This window comes from Strix aluco, chromosome 16 (assembly GCF_031877795.1).
Source record: "Strix aluco isolate bStrAlu1 chromosome 16, bStrAlu1.hap1, whole genome shotgun sequence".
In the NCBI taxonomy this organism is placed as follows: domain Eukaryota; kingdom Metazoa; phylum Chordata; class Aves; order Strigiformes; family Strigidae; genus Strix; species Strix aluco.
In genome coordinates, this window is record NC_133946.1 from 13523358 (window position 1) to 13542405 (window position 19048).

Below are 19048 nucleotides of genomic sequence, written 5' to 3' on the forward strand. Positions count from 1 at the left end.
CTGTTTCCTTGCTGAAAGGTGTGCAGAGGCCGATCTGGGATTGTTCCCTTGACCTGTGCAGCAGAGGAGAGGAGGGCATGGCAGGGGTGGAGATGTGTGCTGGGAAGCCAAAGCTTGCTTCTTGTGTCCCAGCTAGATGTCCAACAATATTTCTCGAGTACCGCATTCACTTTATGAAAAGGCGAGGCAGAGAAAGAAGGGATCTAATGTGATTTCGAAGTAATAAGGTGGACTTTGCAGCAGCCCTGCCCTTAATGACTTTTATTCTCACAAACCTGGTTTACAGATATTTATAGTCTGTGAACTTTTTCTTGAAATATCAAAATATTTGTAGCTATTTTCTTTTTTTCTTTTGAGAGGGAATGAATTACCTGATGTCATTTGACAGTGGTGGATATGTTTCTTTCTTTGATAAAGAGCAAATTTTCTTTAGATTCAGTTTCTTGAACTTGTAGGAAAATCGTATAGCATTGAAATGGTAGGAATTAATCTAGATAGTCAGTGTGAGGTGAAAACGCTCCCTCTGCTCTAATTGGCGTGGCCCAGTGAAAGCCAGCTCTTGGTCTGCCTCCCTCGCTAACTGCCCAGCCTCATGGCAGATTGACATAATTCCCCTGTCTCTGGGGAACCATAATAGAGCACTCCCTGAAGTGCTCAAAATCCTGAAGGGAAATTAGGATCTCTCTCTCTTTTTTTTTTCTTTTTTTTTTTTAAATGGGGTTTCTGGAGTGCTTATGTTCATCCAAAGGACTGTGGGCTATTAAATAGAGGGGTTTTTAAAGGTTTTTCTAATTGCCACACTTCCTCCCGCTCCCCCCTTTTAAGTGGCTTTGGACAGTTGCAGAACTTTGATTTTAAATTCGTCTAATCTCTTGAGATATCTAGGTAGGGAAAACTATTGTAACTGAAAATGGCTCTGATTTTTTTTTTTCTTTTCTTCCATTTTAATAGATATGTTTAGTCTACTTTAAAAGCTTTCTGGAGAACCTTTTATAAATGGCTAATTTAAGCTTGTCAGGTTTTAATTATAATCTCTCTATACACAAGTTAAGACGCTTAATGCTAGTGAAAAGTTCTGAATACAAAGCAAACCTGTGTCAAGTTGCAGAGCACTCTTACCCGTCTTAATTGCTTCTGGTCTGAACTTTAACCTTAACTCTCCCATCTGTCTTACACATTCCCTTCTCTCATCACAACCACTTTCTTTCTGCAGAGTGCTGAGGATCTGTCTTAATTCTGCAGGATTTTTAGTCCAGCAGAAAACTGCCATCAGGCTGTGGATGTTCAGCTCCTTCTTTATCCCACTGCAGCATGATGCCCGTTCCTGGAGTGCAGCACTGCTGCCATGGGTGGCCCAGAGCATGCCCTTACCCCTGCTAGAATGGGACTGCTGGTGGAAGATGGGATGCCTCAGCTATCGGAGAAGTGCCTTGGATCCCAAATGTTGTGACAACTTCTGGTCTCAGTTAAAATCTCTTCCCAACAGCATCAGTAGGGCTTTTTGTCTGCAGTTTTATGGATGTTTTCTTGGGTAGTTTATTCCTCTTTAGGACTGTTGTCTGCCTAATTTTCTAGCTATCACCCAGCCTTTGTGGCAAAGGTTAGTTGCATCTTTTTGTTAGATAAGAATGAGTTTCATTCAAGCTTAGAAAATTAGCCTTGAAAATAGTCAGTCAGTGCAGATTCCTTCTGGAGAGTGCATTTAAAAGTTTGAATCCAAAATTGATTTGGAAGTACTCTAATCTAAAATAACCCTGATGTTAGCATTGTTGTCTGCAACTCCTGCTAGCCCTGGCGTTCCGGTTCAGTGCATTGGCACACAGTTCCCTGATGCTGTGAAATTGAGACTCATCTGGAGATACAGACTTTTCTAAAAAGGATTGCAGGGCACTTAAGACTCCTTATTTCATTAGTTCAGTGAAGGAGTTCTTTTCAGCAGTCAGGAATCTCATGATGAGGTGGACGAAAACTGAGCAAATCAAGTGGTAGGGACTCCCATGGAAATGGAGCAGAGCAAAAGCTGCTCAGTAAGTTTTTTGGCCCGGAAGTGTGGCTTTTTTGGAGCTGAAGGTTAGTGGTTTAGAATTTCTTTTTAGTCTGAGGTTTCAGGGAAAGCATTAGTAGATACCTATCCGGGCCAGACTTCAGGAGGTACATTTCAGGAGGCTTTCAGTTCTGCACACTGGGCTAGGTCATATGATTATTTTTTTTCATTGTTTTTAACCAAGTGTAACCATCGGCATCTTCATGTATGTTGGTGAGAATTAAATGGAGCATAAATAACTGAACTGAAGAGCAGACTTCCACTTTAAGGGGATCGGTTGCTGCATGAAGCAGTGGTAATGATCCAGAGGAGCAGGATGCATTGAGGAAAAGAGTAAAGTGTGAGTAGCATCCAAAGTGCAGGCAGCAGGTCATAAATTCTTGTAGCGGTGGTGGTCTGAAATTCAAGGAATAGGATTAGAGAGCTACTGTAGGTTAATGAAAACAGCTCCCTTAGGATCAGCTTGAATTCAACTCAGTGGTCAACCGTAAGAAGAGGAATGTCTTGTGCAGTTCCAACTAGTCATCCATATTCTGAATACTGCGATGCTCCTGAATGCTTAATAGAGTAGAATGTGCTCTGTTACGGTATATTTCATATTGACTTCGAAGATGCTTTAGTGCAAACTAAATGTCGTGCTAACTTGCCCCAAACCCTTAGTGCTCACTTTATTCTGGAATATATGGTGAGTTGCAACAGAGTTTTCAGAGCCTTTCTGGGGCATTTCACAAAAAAAGAAACAAAAGGAAGGAACAGTCTTGCAATTTTACTTGGGTCTTTCCTCTTGTCCAGGGTAATAGTGCTCAAATCCTGTGTCTATTCATCACCTCAAAGGAACTCATTATAGAATGAGTATACAACAGCTAATGCCAAGAAACCACTTTTAATTCTTATCAGCATAATTTTTTGTAAAGAAGTGGGTAGCATTAATGGCCAGCTGTGGCTTGTGAGCCCTGACTTAATCAGCTGTGAATAACAAAAATTAGAGTGAGGCATATAGTTACTAGCCAACTGCAGCTATAACAAATATTTAATGAACAGTGTTGCACCGGGGTCTGCATACCTTTCCCTGTGAATGAAAGGGGAAATGGCCAAGAGCAGGACTTTTCTCTGTCCTAACCATAGTAGTGAAATGGGGTAGAGTGAAATCTGTGGAAGCAAACTGTGGCTAAGTAAGACTTAAGCTAGACCTCAGTAAACAGAAGAGCAGAAGCAATGAAGGTATTTAGCTTCTGTTTTCTCTGTCTTCTCTATCCTTGTGGCATTAAGAGAGCAACAACTTTAGTCGATATTATTTGCAAGGTACAGGAAGTTGTTTCTAACAAGCTTCACCCTGCCCTTTTTCTAGTCTTGAAATATTAAACTGCCATTGTTAGAGCAGTTGAGTGAGAAGGGTACTGCGCTCCCCGGGGTCAGCGGTGGGATGGGAAGGATCGTTCCAGTTGTTGGTAAGCTATACTTTGTATACTAGTGTCTTTTGTTAAACTGCATGCAAGGCCAGGATATCCACAGACCTCCTGTAGTCTGAGCATCTGCTTTACAGAAGTCATGGGCTTTTGTCTGGTCATTCCCAGATAGGAGCTGTAACTGAGCAAAATGCACTGTTATCCTCTTTCTGGCTCCTCCTAGAAAAGGCAAGACAGCGCTGGCTTACTGTCCTGCTCAAACTCTTCTCTGCCTCCCAGTGACCTCTGGGTGAGCAGAGGAGTTTGGAGGGGAGCAAGGCAAAACCTTTGGGAGCTGGTAGTAGGACTTACAAGGCAATTTCAGGCCCCTGAAGTTTGGCTAGACATTGCTGTGCTGACTGCAGATGTGGTCCAGAAAAATCCAGTAAGTTGCACTAGATGTGAACCATTCTTGGCACCTCTTCTGAGACCTGCTTATGTACAGGTGAAGCTTACCAAAGCAACTCCACAAATTCCGTGGCTCTCCTATGTTGCCAGCCTTTCAGGAGGTCATGTAGTGTTGTCATTCAAAACTTCAGGGCTTGCAAAAGTTTAGGGTATTTTTTATATCCAAAATGATACAAATTCCGCTTCCTAAATCAGTTGTCATTTATTGGTTACTTGCATAGTGATCGCCAATGCAAAGCTGAGATTGAAAGTCTCCACACCCAGAAACTTAACACAGAAACTTGGAACTGTGATCATTTCAGCCCCTCTCTTATACAACAGGAAAAACATACCGCTTTGAAATATGAGGTGGGGAGGGTGGGGTGGGGGTGCGGATGGGGAGATGGGATGCTCTCCTAACCTTGGTTTTTCTTTGCTACTTTCGTGAGACAAAATTCCAGTCTGCTTTATTTTTTAAATCAGCAAACTGATTATATATTGTAAAAGATCAGTGTTTTCATGGGTGAGTAGTAATTACTGAGTAATGGCTTAAAACATTTCCTGAAGGAACATAAAGCTGTTTTTAAAAGTCAAGAGTACATTAAAAGGATTACCATGTAGATTTGATTTTTAGATAACACTAAAATGGATCCCAAATGGACTTATGAAAAGGGATGCTATCTCTTTAATGGAAAGTGCATGGTCTGACAGCTCAGCATGCAAATGGTCTTGCAAAGGACTGTCGTGTTTTTTTCTTTCAACAAGAGAAGGAAATAGCTCTCCTTGCCCTTCTCCTTTCAACTTTTAATAGCAGATAGGTTGGTCTGGTTTTGCTAGGAAAGGGAGAAGAGTCTAGGTTTGGGGAATAACTGCATCTTTCTGAATCACTAGGGAGGTGTATTTCACGACTTCTAGAAGGTCAGCAGCAACTGTATCTCTTACATGGATTGCATTAAGTAGATAGACTCCCTCTGCATTCTCTACAGGCGAATCTTTACTTGTCTCTTGGAAATGAAGAAAATATGCAAATAAATTATAGTCCATGTATATTTATTGTACTAATCCTGTGCAGGGCATGAGCATCAATGCTTGGCTTTGCAGTAAGTTTGGACAGGGGCAGAAGGGGCTGCTATTTTCGTAATACAGTAACTTGCAATTACTATAGTGTTTGCTATTTAGAGTTGCCAGCACAACTTTCTGGTGATTGATGGTGTACAATATACTTTTGGCCCGAGTAGGATTTCTTCTAGAAATGTTTAAAAGAGTATATTCATATTTCATTAAATACAGAGCACCAGGATTCCAAATTCTTTTGTGGTATTGCACAAATTATTATAGGCTCCAAAAGTCTTGAGAAATTTCTATAAGTCTGTGAAAGCTTTAGATTGGATAGTCATCATTGCCTGCATTAAGGCCTGTGACAGATTGCTTCATCAGTGTACACAGAGCAGAACATCAAATGGCCATTTGGCAGTGGGCACTGAAATTCTATTAAGGTTGCCGAAAGCTTAGGTTGACATTGTATATGTCTGCAAAGAGGCAAAAGAAAAGATGATGATGATGGTGATCGTGCAATGATATAGTCCTATTCTCCTTAAAATATTCACATATATAGCGTACCAAATCTGTCAGAGTGATGTTAATGTTTCACTGCTAAAGCTGAGCTCTGCTACATCACACATCTTTGCTTATGTCTTGAAACCTCAGTAGTAATATGTTAAACAGCACATTTTAACTGGAAGATGAGAATTGTGTAGTATTACACATGTGCCTGGAAATAATTGACTTTTTACTTCTCAAACACACTTTGGGATTTTTAACTTGATACAGGGTTTTTCTGTTTTATTTTCTTTCCTTTTTGAAAAGGGGAGGGACAAAAAACTCCCTGTATTTAACATTGGTACATAGGTTATTCTTAAATGAGCTGAAAAGTGAGGGATGAGTTCTTACCTTTGTGACCATTTGACTCAAAGACTCTTCTTCCATTGGTTTGCTTTGACACCCAAACCCCCCGAATAGAAAACTTAAGAGCTTGTGTCTTTTCAGTGGTCACCTGAAAATTGATGGAATATTGAGGAATATGGGACGAATTTCAGGCTAGTCATCCCTAATAATACTTTTCTCATCTGTGAGGTTCTTATACTGTGGGAAAGGTGGTTTGAGGGTAGTCTTTCCATTGCCAGACTTTTTTCTACTACAGACACTGAAGGAGGGAACTAGCCACCTAGAATGAGGACCTTTGCTAGACTGTAGGCTGCTAAATTGTGACTAATCAAGAAAACGATCAGAATGTTCTCAGACTAGATTGAAGGTGGAAGAGATCTGCATGTCTTTTTACTGTTCCCAGGGCTTCAAACAGTAAAAATGGATATTACTGAAACACTACATGTGCTAAGAATAAGCTTTGGACATATGCCAATTATAAAAAATTAAACCTCAAACAAGCATATTTTATGAGCACAGGGAAAATGTTGCTTACCGAAATGATTTATAGAAACTGTTTTGCAGCAACAATTATTATGGTTTGCATTTAGTCCTGCTGCCATGTGTTCCTTTATAGCTACAGGTTGTCCTCTGGTAAGAGCTACTCCTTAATAGAGTCTTAAAGCAGGTACTGGAAGTCTCAAAACTTTTTGGGAAAATGAAAATCTAGATTGTAACCCTAAACCTTGTGTCCTGGAATCAGGACCTACCTTGGTACAGATTCAAATGATGCAAATTATTATTTTGGATATTTTGGTCTATCTGAGCAAATGGCTTGAAAACAGGGTCTCTGCATGTGAGATTGGAGGGGGGTTTAAGCCAGTCATGAAGCTTTGGATCACTTTTAGGCAGCTGAAACTGCCAGGGGAGACTAGACTCTAAAATATGCTTCTCTAAAGCTTGTTCTGAACTATAGGGCCAAAAATATTGCTGTGTTATTGGGAGGAGGACTATAGCACAGTTAAAATAGAAGTACTGATCAAAATGTTGTTTCTCTCATTAAATGCCCTCTCCAACTACTTTTTTGCCATGCTTGGAAAATTTGTTCAGTAGTGATTCAGAAGAAAGAATACCACAAATGAATTGCTAAAGCCACTGTATATTGCAGCATGAAACTGGAAATGAAAGAAGATTGTGGTTACTCATTGAATAATTTTGATGAATGGTCTAAGGCTTGTTCGTAAGCATTTAGTTGCAAGTACCTGGTGTTCCCAATGTAACGTTTTAATTGGATATACAGATGACATGATGAGTTTCACCTTGCTGGCCATAATTCTTCCAATGAAATTCTTGGTGAAGATGCCTGAGATGGTGTACTCTCAGTTCAGTGGAAGTGCATGGTTTAACTTGTTTCGCAGGGTGTAATATTCATAGAAGGTGAGTAATACAATACTGGGAACACAAAGTGAGTTTCTTTTTAAGGGAATGAAATTCACTGCGTCTTTTTGGCAGTGACTGTCTGCATTTACTTAAATGGGTGATGCAGGGCTCTAATGCTTTTAAATGATATCAGATCCTCTGATAAAAGACATAAGACTGCAGCTTATTTATTGTGATGAGACAGGAATTAATAAGATTACTCCTACTCCTCAGTTACTTTTTCATCTTTTGCAGCCAAATGCTGGGGGTTTTGTTAGCAGGCAAAAGGAGGTCGGCTCATTTAAAGAGTGTTGATGCTAGAAATAAACATTTTTTTTCTCTCAAGTGGAACTCTGAAACCTAGTCTCAGTTACCCAACTGCCAAAACTGCCAAAACCAGAATTGCTTTTAGCACTGGAATGCTGCATCCCTATAATAACCACTTACACAAATTAAAAAACAAACAAACAAAAACCACCTTTAAAAAAAAGAAGAAAGAAATGTAACATAAACCTGCAATAATTGTGGTCTTTGGCAGAGGAGTTGTTCAGAAATGTGGTAACTGTCTGAAAAGCACAGATCAATCAAGAATTTGTGGTGAAGAATAAAACATAATTCCAGTACCGTGTTGTGCAAGGTGCTGTACAACAGCACTGAAAGCACAGCGCTGTAGTGGTTGTCACAAACCTTTGAGAGAGTAGATGTATTTTGTGTGTGTGTAGTTATCTGCTTCGCTGTTGAGCAAGCTTTTATGGTAAAAGCAACTAATCTGAAGAAAAGTTGTTTTTTTTTTTTTTAAAAAAAACCCAAACACCCCCCCCCCCTCCAAAAAAAAAAAAGCCCCAACCAAAAAAAAAACCACACCAAAAAATTTGCAGAGGGAAAGAGTTAAAGCCATCTGCCTGAAAGCATTGTGTAAAACATACACACAATGTTGGGGAAATAAGCCAATTATGTGTGCTTCACAGGAGGTGGGGGACTGACCTTTGTGTATAATTAGTTCTTTTATTTAAAGCAAAGATTTTGAATAGAATAACTAATTAGCTGTCATAAATGGCAAATTGAAGATTTTGGCCAGATTCCTTGGGGAGTGTGGGAGGATGTCCCTCCTCCCACCCCGTACTGTACGCTCTGGCTCTCCTCATTAGGGTTGTTTTTAGTTCTCTGCGGTGGTAATGAGGAGTGCAGTGGCGGCACTTCTCGGAGCCCCCTCTAACAAGGCATGAAATGCAGGTGGAGGAGAACCGCCTTCAGCTCCTGCCGCTCGCGCTCGGCACATGTGGGTGTAGCGGAGAGCTCGGGTGGGAGAGGGGGAGGCCAAAGGGGGGCTGCGGGAAGTTGGAGGGGGGTCTGAAAAGTCCTGGTGATATCACCTGTGTTTTATGCTCTGGACTTGACTGTATAAAATACAGGCAAGCTGCAAAGCCTTGAGGCATATATCATTAGCTAACAGTCCTGCATTACTCTTTCAGACCAATTAACCTTTAGAGTTGCATTAAAGAAATTAGGTGGTGAACTTCCATGCTTTCAGAGGAGACCAGTAGCTCTCTTGCAGACCAGAGCACTGTGGAGCCATACGCCGTAGGACCATTGCAGATAACTGTTATTTAAAAGGTCTACCATTTATAAAAAGTTCCCAGGCTCTCTTGGAAACAAGGCTTTATGAACAGTGCCCTTAGAGGAACTGCAGCTTGATTGCTATGTGAATAGAAATATCAGTAAAATGGCTTAGAAAAATTTAGAGGTGTACTTAGTGGACACATGTTATAAAGCCAGCTGAATAATTTTACAGAAAGACCCCGACTGAGAAGATACAGGCTGATTAAAGCTAGTTTGTCTGACTGTGAATAGAGGTAAAGTTTAGATTACTCACTACAATAACAGCCTCTTTAGACACAGCCATAAATTTCAGTATGTCCAGAGGTGGTGTCTATAATTTTTTAATGTGCATTGGAGCTCCGAGCACTCAGAACAGGTTTTGTTTTGTATTTACCAGCAGCAAGTCTATTAAGTTGTAAAGGGCAAAGAAGGGAGTGTAGGTAGCCGAAAATAGAAAGGCTTCATCTACTGTTTCTAAGAAAAGATAGCGATGGATGGCTAGCAACAGGAGAGAGCAACTTGATGGCACTTTCAGAATTTGGTAATCAATCAGCATTTCTTTTGTGATCACACATTTAAATGGGTGAGTGTCCAGCTGTTAATTTTTCTACTTCTGCAACACTATTTCTCATTTTCTAATCCTTGCCCACAGAGCGCATGTGGAACTTGTCAAAGGTGAGCCCTTTGTTTCTTGACAGCCCTGGTTAGACACCACATGCTCCTGATCAGATTGAACTAGGTATCTTGGCATTTTTTGGTAAGTGCTGGGAAAAAATCTACATAGAGAAATGAAGCAGCATCGCAGTCTTGCAGTGGGGAGATTTCCAAAAAAGAAAGAGCAGCTCTCCAGGTGGCTCCTGCCTGCAAAGCCCAGGCTGCTTGGGGTTTGCTGGAAGGGAGGCAGGAGGAGGAATGTGGGGTTTGGTGTTGGCTGTATCCTCTCTCTGCAAGCTTCCGACCGTGAAAGGGGTTAAGCTTTTGAGATGCTGCTCTCTTGTTGCTTGGAAATGACATGGCAAGCATTTGAGGAACCCTTGCTGATCAAGTTTGGCAGTTTTTGAAATTTTGTTTCACACCTTGCCTGCTGTGTCAACTCACCAGCTAATTGCAGTTGCAACTTTCTGTAGTGGTGTGTGTGCTGTGTGCAGACCGGTTGCTTGGGATGTCGGAGGGAAGCCACACAGACCAAAATGTAATTTCAAAACACTGAACCTGACCAGCAGAGGCTGACCTTGCTCGTTATTATCTGAGTGGGAATAGCAGCTTTGAACATCATATGATCTCTGAAATGGTACCTTTTTTCATTAGAAAGCCCCCTGCTGAACACTGACCAAATACATAGCTTTTTTCCTTGCTTAAGGTACTGTTTAAAAATATATATATCTGTTCCTTTGCTAGTTATTAGAAGAAAATCAAAGTGTTACATCCCCCTTATTCGCAGAAACCTCTCATAAGACAATGGTGTGCTTGCAATAGCGGGGAACTGAGATGGCCACGGTAAGTGAGGGCTGTCAGGGCCACAGATGGAACAAGAACCACCACTGCAGCCAGCCCACAGCCGTCCAGGCCTGCTGGCCACCTCAGGAGACCCTCCTAACCTGCCAACCTGCCCTTGCTGATCAAACCAACCTCTGCTAATGGTCCAGCCAGGGTTTCATCCTGCACAGCTGCCCTTGCGCTTGACCATGCTGCTGTTACAGTGGACCCCTCACTCTGGTCAGGGCAGCCGCAACTCTGAAAGGGCACTCATTTCAGAGGCGCTGAGAGCCTTGGGAGGTCCCATCTGGCTGAAGGTCTTGTATTTCTGAATCACAGAGACGATCTGAAACCCCACCCAGGCAGCACTTCTCTTGTGAGGGGGTTTAAGGTGCTCTGGTTATCTAGAATCTGCATTTTGAAATCTGCAGCACCTCCAGACACAGGATCCTCAAGTTACCTAGCTGAACCTTGTAAAAGAATTGTATGATGACCCCCCTTGTAAGAAATCCTCTTCTGCCTCCAAGGGTACACAGCTTACATTTAGAGAGCCTATTTGGGGAGGTGGGTAATGACTCACTGGTGTCAAGGGCTCCTAACTTAAATTATAATTTGCACATCTAGGTCTTAGTTATCATAGGTGCGAACTATTTACTTCCATCACTGGTACTGATCTTACACAGTTTGCAAATGCAAATTCATGTATGTGCCCTTCTCTGCCTCAGAATAAGGCAGTCGCTTCTCACGATGTGCTGTTTTCCTGGTGTGGAGTTGGAGAGGGCATGGAATGAAGGCTTTAAATTTTCTGAAACAGAAATCACTCAAAAAGTGAAGCTTCTCTTTGCTTCCTGAAATGTACTCTGCAAACAACAACAACAACAAAAAGTGCTGTGTCCAGAACCATGGTGCTACTTCCCTCGTTTTCGTAAGAAACTCTCACCAGGAGCACAGGACTTCTGCAGCCTGACCTCCAGCACCTGTGGTGTATTACACTTCTGACCCTTCCCTGTCTTTTCCCTCTTTTCCAAACATTCTGGTGTTTCTCTGGCTGCATACATAGAATTTCTCTCAAGAGCGTTATGGGTTGCGTGTGTGGCAGTCAAACACAGATTTAAGTTTTCACTTAATTATTGTGTATTCGTCACTGGCGTCAAAAGTTCGCTTGGATCGACTTTGCAAGCGGGTTTAGAGTGTGCTGCAGCAAAGAGCAGGAGGGCTCTTTAAGCCTTAAGAGTTTTTGAATGTTACTTGACCTGTCTCCATGCTGCTGAGACCACTTTGATAACAAATGGATCAATACCTTGCTGTTTGTGTAGAGGTGTCTTAAGTGCTATTGTCGTCTGCTTGCAGCTCTGACAAAGCAATTATTACTGTAGGAGTGCTGGGTTTTACATGTGCTGACCATTAGCCACCGTCAGGTCACCCTGGCTTTTAAAGAAAGCAGCAAATGTTACTTATTACAGTGGCACTGACTCAGTCCTCTCTGGTTAAGGGACTGTTAATAATTCCATTACCAACCTGCTACTTTCTGGGACATCTGGTGCTTCCTACAGAAATGGTGGCTTAACTTTCTGTAAGAGTATATAACCAGTGACATCTGCTACTGTAGCCAGTGTCCCCTCCCAGCTTCTCTGCATTGGTTAAGCCTAAGACACGCTCATTACATTGTCATTTTTAGTGATTAACACAAGTAAAAATAAAAATCAGTAACAAAGTAAAAACAAGGCTCCAGAGAAAACAGGATTCTAGTGTCTCATGAGCTCATTTCTTCTTTCATCATCTTCTGTCACCTTCCTCCCCCATGGTATAATCCTTGTCTACTGATTCCACCTTGCCTGTTGATTCTATAAAATCCTCTCCTGCCTCCCTCTTAAACTGAGAAGGGCGACAGGTCTCACACCTGTGTCGGTGCTCACCCTGGGAGACACTAGCTGCGTGGAGGACAGGAAAAAACTGGAGATGGTAGTGTGAGGAAGGTGGTCACAGCCAGTCTCCACCAGCCTAGTGACTTGAATGTCCTGTCACCACCTTATACCTAGCTAGCTCATGCTTGCTTTGCAGTCCGAGCAGGGGTTTCCAGAGAGGAGAAAACTCCTGGCTTTTTACTACCTTCTCCAGAGGTACAAGAGGGGAAAGAAGGCTCTTCTTTGCTTAAGGAGCATGGCTTCACTAGTGGTAGAAGGGCACTGGTTGGGTTATTCTCAGCAGTCCTCAAGAGCTTTTGAGTAACACCTATTTTCAAGCAGCCTCTGGGCTGCTTTAGCTTTCACCGAGGCCTCTGTGACCAGTGGGGTTCACAAGAAAGGAAAAGCAGTGGTGTACCACATCTTTTTATACCCGCTCCTCTCCTTTCCCTATCAAGCTTGATCCAGCCAAGACGTTTGGACTGGGGGTACATACAGTGGTGGCCCTTCTGATCTTCTTAATTGCCTGTGACAGGTAATTAAGAACACAAGGGTACTGGTAATGAGGGAAAAAGCAAATGTTGAAATTGCAGCCAGTTTATTCTGCTGCAAGATGTTAATTAAAAAAAGTCTGGTGCTTTGTGTCAGCCCTACCCTTAGGAAAAAAGGGCTGCATTCCTGCAAGTGTCACACTTCCACTTAACCCGCGACAGCAAATGAAGTTTAAATTCCTTTGACTGTCAGCTTCTTGCAATGTGAACTCCTTGTAATGAAACCAGCAGCAGTATTTGCTCAAAGATCTACCCCAAGTTGCTACCCCAAATGCAGGCAACCTGTTCAAGCTGTTTGGATATCTTCTAAATGAAATGCTTGGTTTGTGTTGCAGGTGTGCCGATGTTATCTGTACAACCCAAGGGGAAGCAGAAGGGCTGCGCTGGTTGCAACCGGAAGATCAAGGACCGGTACCTGCTGAAGGCTCTGGATAAGTATTGGCATGAAGACTGCCTAAAGTGTGCCTGCTGTGACTGTCGTCTTGGAGAGGTTGGATCAACTCTTTACACAAAAGCAAATCTCATTCTTTGCCGCAGAGATTACCTGAGGTAAATAGAGGAACGTACTGTGGGCTCTTCCCAAAGCCTCTCAGTGTGCTGCCAGCTGTTTGTCTTCCTAAACCTCTACTATGAAAACATGTACATGTGCACGGTTAGCCCTGCCCAGAAGAAGTTGGAGTTTCTTCCTGTGTCTAAGCATGGCTTTTTATTTGCACTTAACGTATTTTGTGGTCAGGGAGGTGGAATCCTATTTTTAGGTCAAGGTAGAAGGAGGAGGGCATGTCTTTATTATTACAAACCAACAAGAACAAACAGTTCTTGCTGAGAAAATTAGGAAGAGACTGTTGATTCTTCTTGCAAATCTTTGATGTTGTACTCCTGCATATTGACTGAGACCTGACCAAACTTTACCTTTTCTTTTTCAATGATAGCTTTTAGATAGACTTCTAGTGCTTATATTGAGTAAGGTTCCTCCCAAGGGGCTCTTGTCTCTTCCCTAAGTAAACAGAGCAAACCACTCCAAAATTACAGATCTTCAAAAAAATTTTCTTCATGAGGAAGCCTGCAGAGACCAGCACTAACTCTGAATTAGAACTACCCTGTCGGTGTGTGTCTGCAATGTATAACAACACATGGGATTTTTTACCTGGTCTGTATGGGGGATTTGTACAAAATACTTTATATAAACACAAATTAATTTTAGTAAGACAGCAGGCCTAATGCGAACATTCTTATGAGGGTCACACTGCAAAACACTCTGAGTTTTACTTTGTTTTTCCTTTGGAAGAATGTACTTGATCTCCAGCTAATGTGTGTGTTGGTTTTTTTTTTCCCCAAAGCACTGATAGCATTTCCTATGCAACCTCAACCAGCAAACACATCTGAAGCGAAACAAAAACAACTCGCTATTTTAAGATAGGGAGGTAAAATGCTGTCTAACCTTGTGGTGTCCAGAGGCTGGCTAGATGCTTTTCAATGCTAGATGTGTTTCAATGTAAAACATATGCCTGAAAATCTTTAGTAAATATTTTCTTAGTGAACTTGAGCAAACAAGTTTCTCTTTCTAAAGATGAGAGATTAAGCACTGAGCTGAAAAGAAGAAGCTGCCATATGGGAACTGCCACCTTGCCTTTCAGCTGGGCAGTGCAGAAGAGCATCCTGCTGACATGAGGATTTTTGCTCCTGTTTGAACTGAAACTCTCCAGGGCACACATGAAATGTCTCAGCTGAAATTCTGTCACACAGGCAGCAGTCGCAGGGCCACAGTGGTTTAGGTGGGATGTGTCCCCAAAAAGTAAGCGAGGAGGAGCTTGGGTAAGGGTGGAACACATCTGAAGGAGAAAAGACAGGATGAACAGCCTTTGGAAAGGTAGGAAGGGTGTGGTAAGGAAAGAGTTAACTATTGTCACTATCATGAAATCATTTTTGTACCTTGCTTAAGTCTGAGTATTTACTAATGCCACAAGTCACTTGCTCTTGAAGTATCCCTAATCCTGTCTGTGCGAAGCTGAAAAAACTGAGCTCCAGAATGTTCTTTAACAAACAGATTTCTAGCCCCAAATTAGCATTTTGGTTCTTCACCGACCCTCCTTCATTTCAGCTATACTCTTTCTGTCTTGTGGACATAATTCTGATGTGTCAATGAAGAATATAACAGCGCTTGATTGTCCCTTGTTGAGGGTTCCATAATTTCTTTTCATCACAGGATCACAATTGGGTCATACTAGGTACTAATCACAAGGACCCCCAAAACTTCTCAGGAGAGCTTCTTTCAGGAATAGTCTTCCTTCCAGAAAACATAGGCTGCATTAGTTTCTGGAGTGTTTCTTTATATTTTATCTTGTTTACACTTTATCTTTTCTTTATCTTGTTTGCACCCAGCTTGCTAAGCAATCCAGGTCTCTCCATCAGTCATCCTCCTCTTCATTATTTATCACTTCTCTAGACTTTGTCATTTGTGGACTTGATATACAGTGCTGTGTTTGGTTTGGTTTTGGGTTTTTTTTAGTCTGACCTGAAAGATAGATATTCAGCGTTATTCTACATGTTACAGAACCCATGTAGAAATAGTCATATGGGTGGTGATTCCCATCTACATTTGCTTTTTGAGACCTATGAGCTACCCCATGTTTTGTCCATTTAATAAGCACCATACCGACTGGTTTGTTCTAGTTTCATAACAAAAATAACATGCAGGATCAAATCAGACATGTTAAAGTGCTGAAGGAGAGCAGTATTGATGCTGTTAAACTTAGAAGAACCGTTTTATCACTGCAGGTATAGAGCATTTCTTTCCTTCCTTGGTTTACCCTCAGAATGCTGCTTTGAGGTAGATAAGCTCAATCTGTGATCTTCTCACTGGTCCCAGATGGCAGGACTTTCTGGGGCACACCAGAAGCCTGTGTTAGAGATGGGAAAGAGGCCAGGAGTTGCAGACCCCAGGAGATGGCCCACGTCTCGTCTTTGAGGAGAGGGCAATTCATGACATAAAACATGGAAGGCAACAGTTGGGGCTAGTGTTTGACCATGTCCATGCAGCTTCTGTCACAGCACCAGTGTGGTCTCTGAAACAAACTTGTTCTGTGCCTGGAAGAGGTCTCATAGCCCCTCTGTCTCCATTTCCTGGGTTAGAATAATCCCCGGCCCACCAAGGTGGGGGGAGTCTCTTGCTATTTGTGCAGCATGGTTAAATGGTGGAGGGAAGGCTTATATGGCCTTTAAATATTTTTCCCCTATGTGGATTTAGTCCGTTCTAGCATCTTTGAGGACTAGAAATATTTCTTACTTGTTTTTTTGTTGGGAAGAACAATATAATTGTCATATCCCAGGAAATTTGACAAAGGTGCGGGTGGGAAGGAATAACACCAATTCTGTAACACAGTTGTTAACTTGTATTCAGCTGTTTGGCCAGCTTTACAGCTATGATGTTTTGTGTTCTTGCTAATAAGTAAATTTAGGTTTATACTATTTATTTGAGTTTTCTGTTGAACCCCTGGCTTCTGTTCTCCTGATGCTAAGGAACCCTTCCAGGGTCCTAGGACAGGAATAAGGGCATTGCTATGCAGTCCCATATTTTATGGAAGTATAAAGCAATTTTTTTACTTTAAAACAACTTCTGTTGCTTTCTACACGTAATATTTCTTTCTCTCTCAATTTTAACTATTACTTCTATTAATAGAAGGAACTAAAGTTGCCATCACCATCTTCTCTACTGTCTGTTCACTCCTGGTAATTTGAATTTTTCTTCTTGGAGAATTACCCATTCCCATCATTATGTAATTCCTTCACTTTAATAGTTTTAGAGCCTCCATCCACATCTATCTTTTCCTCATTAAACAACTCATGGTATTTGTTCTACTAGTCAAATTTCAGCAGAATTCGTTCCTAAAAATAAGTTTTTGTACTTTACACTGTACTCGCACCATAAAGGGAGTACCTTATCTGGAGGACAGTCAAAGGAACTTATTGTTGGCCACTTCCTCTATATGCCTTTGAATAAGAACAGGGTGAATATTGCACTGATATTTAGTAGGTCAACCATCATGTGAAAAATTAAAAGCTAGACTGATTTTGCACCCATAAATGTAAGTATATGCATCTTTTATATCTGAAATCCAGGAGGAATACTGCTGTGTAATGACCAGGAGGAAAAAAATTGGTGTTTCATAATCTCTTTACAGACCAGTGTTTCTCTGATTTTGCCTGAGCTGATTGTGCCGTTTAGGAATACGTGCTTTGTTACCTGGTGAGACGTGCTTTCCCCTCCGCTTGCTCAGTCTCCATCTACGAGCCTGCAGCAGGCCTGTTCCTGCCCGTGACTGTGAAGACCCAGCCGTTACTACCCAGCACCAGGCTCCCGCTTGCCTCATCGCTGCGGAGGCAGCAATGTATAGGTGCTTACCTATAGACAGAAGGGGCTCATGCAATATTTTGGGCAGCTTTAGAAACTCAGTTGAGGTGGCTGTTAATTTGCAGGTCTGGGACCCTGCCTGTGCCCCCCCTGCTGCAGACAGGTGTCATTGGGCCACGACCGCTGCAGGGATCAGGGACAGGGATGAACTTCAGGACTTATGCCGTCGGCGTGGGGCAGGGCTCTGGGAGGGAGTGTGGCTGGCTCCTGCCCTACTGCCTCAGCGTCACTTTGGAGCCGTCTTCCTCCGAGGTGTTGGCAGTGCCGTGGGCTGCCGGCCGTGTGCGCTGGTCCTCGGTGGGTTTTTAGAAGAAATCTTTCAAATGTATTTCAGGAGCTGCTAGCAGACCACAGCCTGATCATTTGTTTCAAAAGATAAACTGTCGTCATTGCTTGTGAAGGAACATTTGTTAACCTTCACATTTCATAAAACACTTTCTTGCTCATTTTTTAATCATGAAAGATGAAATTGGATCTCGAGTTGTTATCCTTGCGGTATCACCTCAGTCTCCAGCTGTGTCTTTCGATGTATCTTTCGATATATTTCGTCTGAGCAAATAGATTTACTATTTGTTTCATAGTCACAGCTCCAGCATTCCTACCTCTAATTATTTTTGATAAGCAAATGCTATTGAAGAAACTGCTTCTGGGACAGAGAAGCTTAGCATGCAGCTCGGATGGCTCCTCACAGCCCCCACGCAGCAATGTGTGTTTGTTCCTCGGCGTAATTAAACATTCACCAAGCTCTGGTTCACAGGGACAGTTTGGGTGTTGCATCAGGATTTCCCGGGAGGAACTGACAACTTAAATTTCACTGTGAAGTGCTGATGAAGAACGTGATTTTTCCTTTTTACTCAGCATGGTGCCCTCACACGAGCAAAGGCAAGTCAGCCTTGCTTTGACAGGAGCAGAACTGTCGCTTCTGCATGTTTGATATGCTGGTGTTGGGAGAGTTTTTCATCATTTAAACTGATTAGGGCCTTAATTAGACTCCAAAGAAAGCTCAAAACCTGCATTAAAAAATGATGGTGAATCAGTAAGAGAGAAGGGCTTTCCGGGGAGCCCTGATGCTGTTCTTAGTGGATTTCATGGAAATTCTTTTCACCCGACTTCCTGAGTGTTTTGATCAGTGCTGCCGTGCTGAGGTTGCATTGGTGCTGAGGCCCGAGCGTGGCGTTGGTGCCTCTGGCAGGGGTGCAGCCCTGCACACCTCGTCTGAGGGACGGAGATGTCCTGGCAGGACTGCCATCCCCTGGCACTGGCACCCTTAGCACTGTTTGTATCCTGGAGGCTTGAACTCCACCCTGGGCACCTCCTACTCCAAACGAGTCAGCTGCCCGGTACTGGGGTTTCCAGTTGTTGGATACTGGTTTTTGCTCTGCTCTGAATGCCCCAGCAGGTTCATTCTGTCAGTGAATCACTTTGGGAGCCCTTTAGGTGAAGTGTTCTGTATCTGACAAATGTGCAGGGTTTAATTTTGTTGTGGGATATGAAAAACAACCTTGCATAAACACAGGCACCCTGTTCTTTGACACAGGAGGATGCAGGCAAATACCCTCCTTCTGGTCGGCTTCCCCGAATTGGTTAACAATAGCCCTCATCCAAACCATTAAACCACGGTTGGACGTGTAAGCACAAGTTTTCAGGAACTGAGAAGTGCATGCCGCAACTAGCAAAATTTAAGTTAATCTACCAGAGACATCACTAATACTCTGAATGTAGCTTCAGCCTGCAGAAGCTCCAACACCTTTGAAGCAGCAAGGAGAGTCTTCAGGATTTTTTTCCACCAGAGGAGCGTAGTGTGCGTGCATGCACCAAGAGCGTGCCCTGCCTGCTTTTCAAGGGACATGTTTAGCGTGGGGAGGAGAGGTATAATGCAGCATGGCTGA

The 19048-nt window shown here is 42.5% G+C and overlaps 1 protein-coding gene across 3 annotated transcripts in view; it reads left to right on the plus strand.

Annotated features, from left to right (window-relative positions):
• Positions 1-19048, plus strand: part of LMO1 (LIM domain only 1) — a 64593-nt gene that overhangs the window by 34562 nt on the left and 10983 nt on the right. For all 3 annotated transcript variants that reach the window (XM_074841946.1, XM_074841945.1, XM_074841944.1), the window contains exon 2: positions 13084-13297. In XM_074841946.1, the coding sequence (XP_074698047.1) occupies positions 13092-13297 (206 nt within the window). In that variant the 5' untranslated portion in view covers positions 13084-13091. The remainder of the gene's footprint in view (positions 1-13083; positions 13298-19048) is intronic.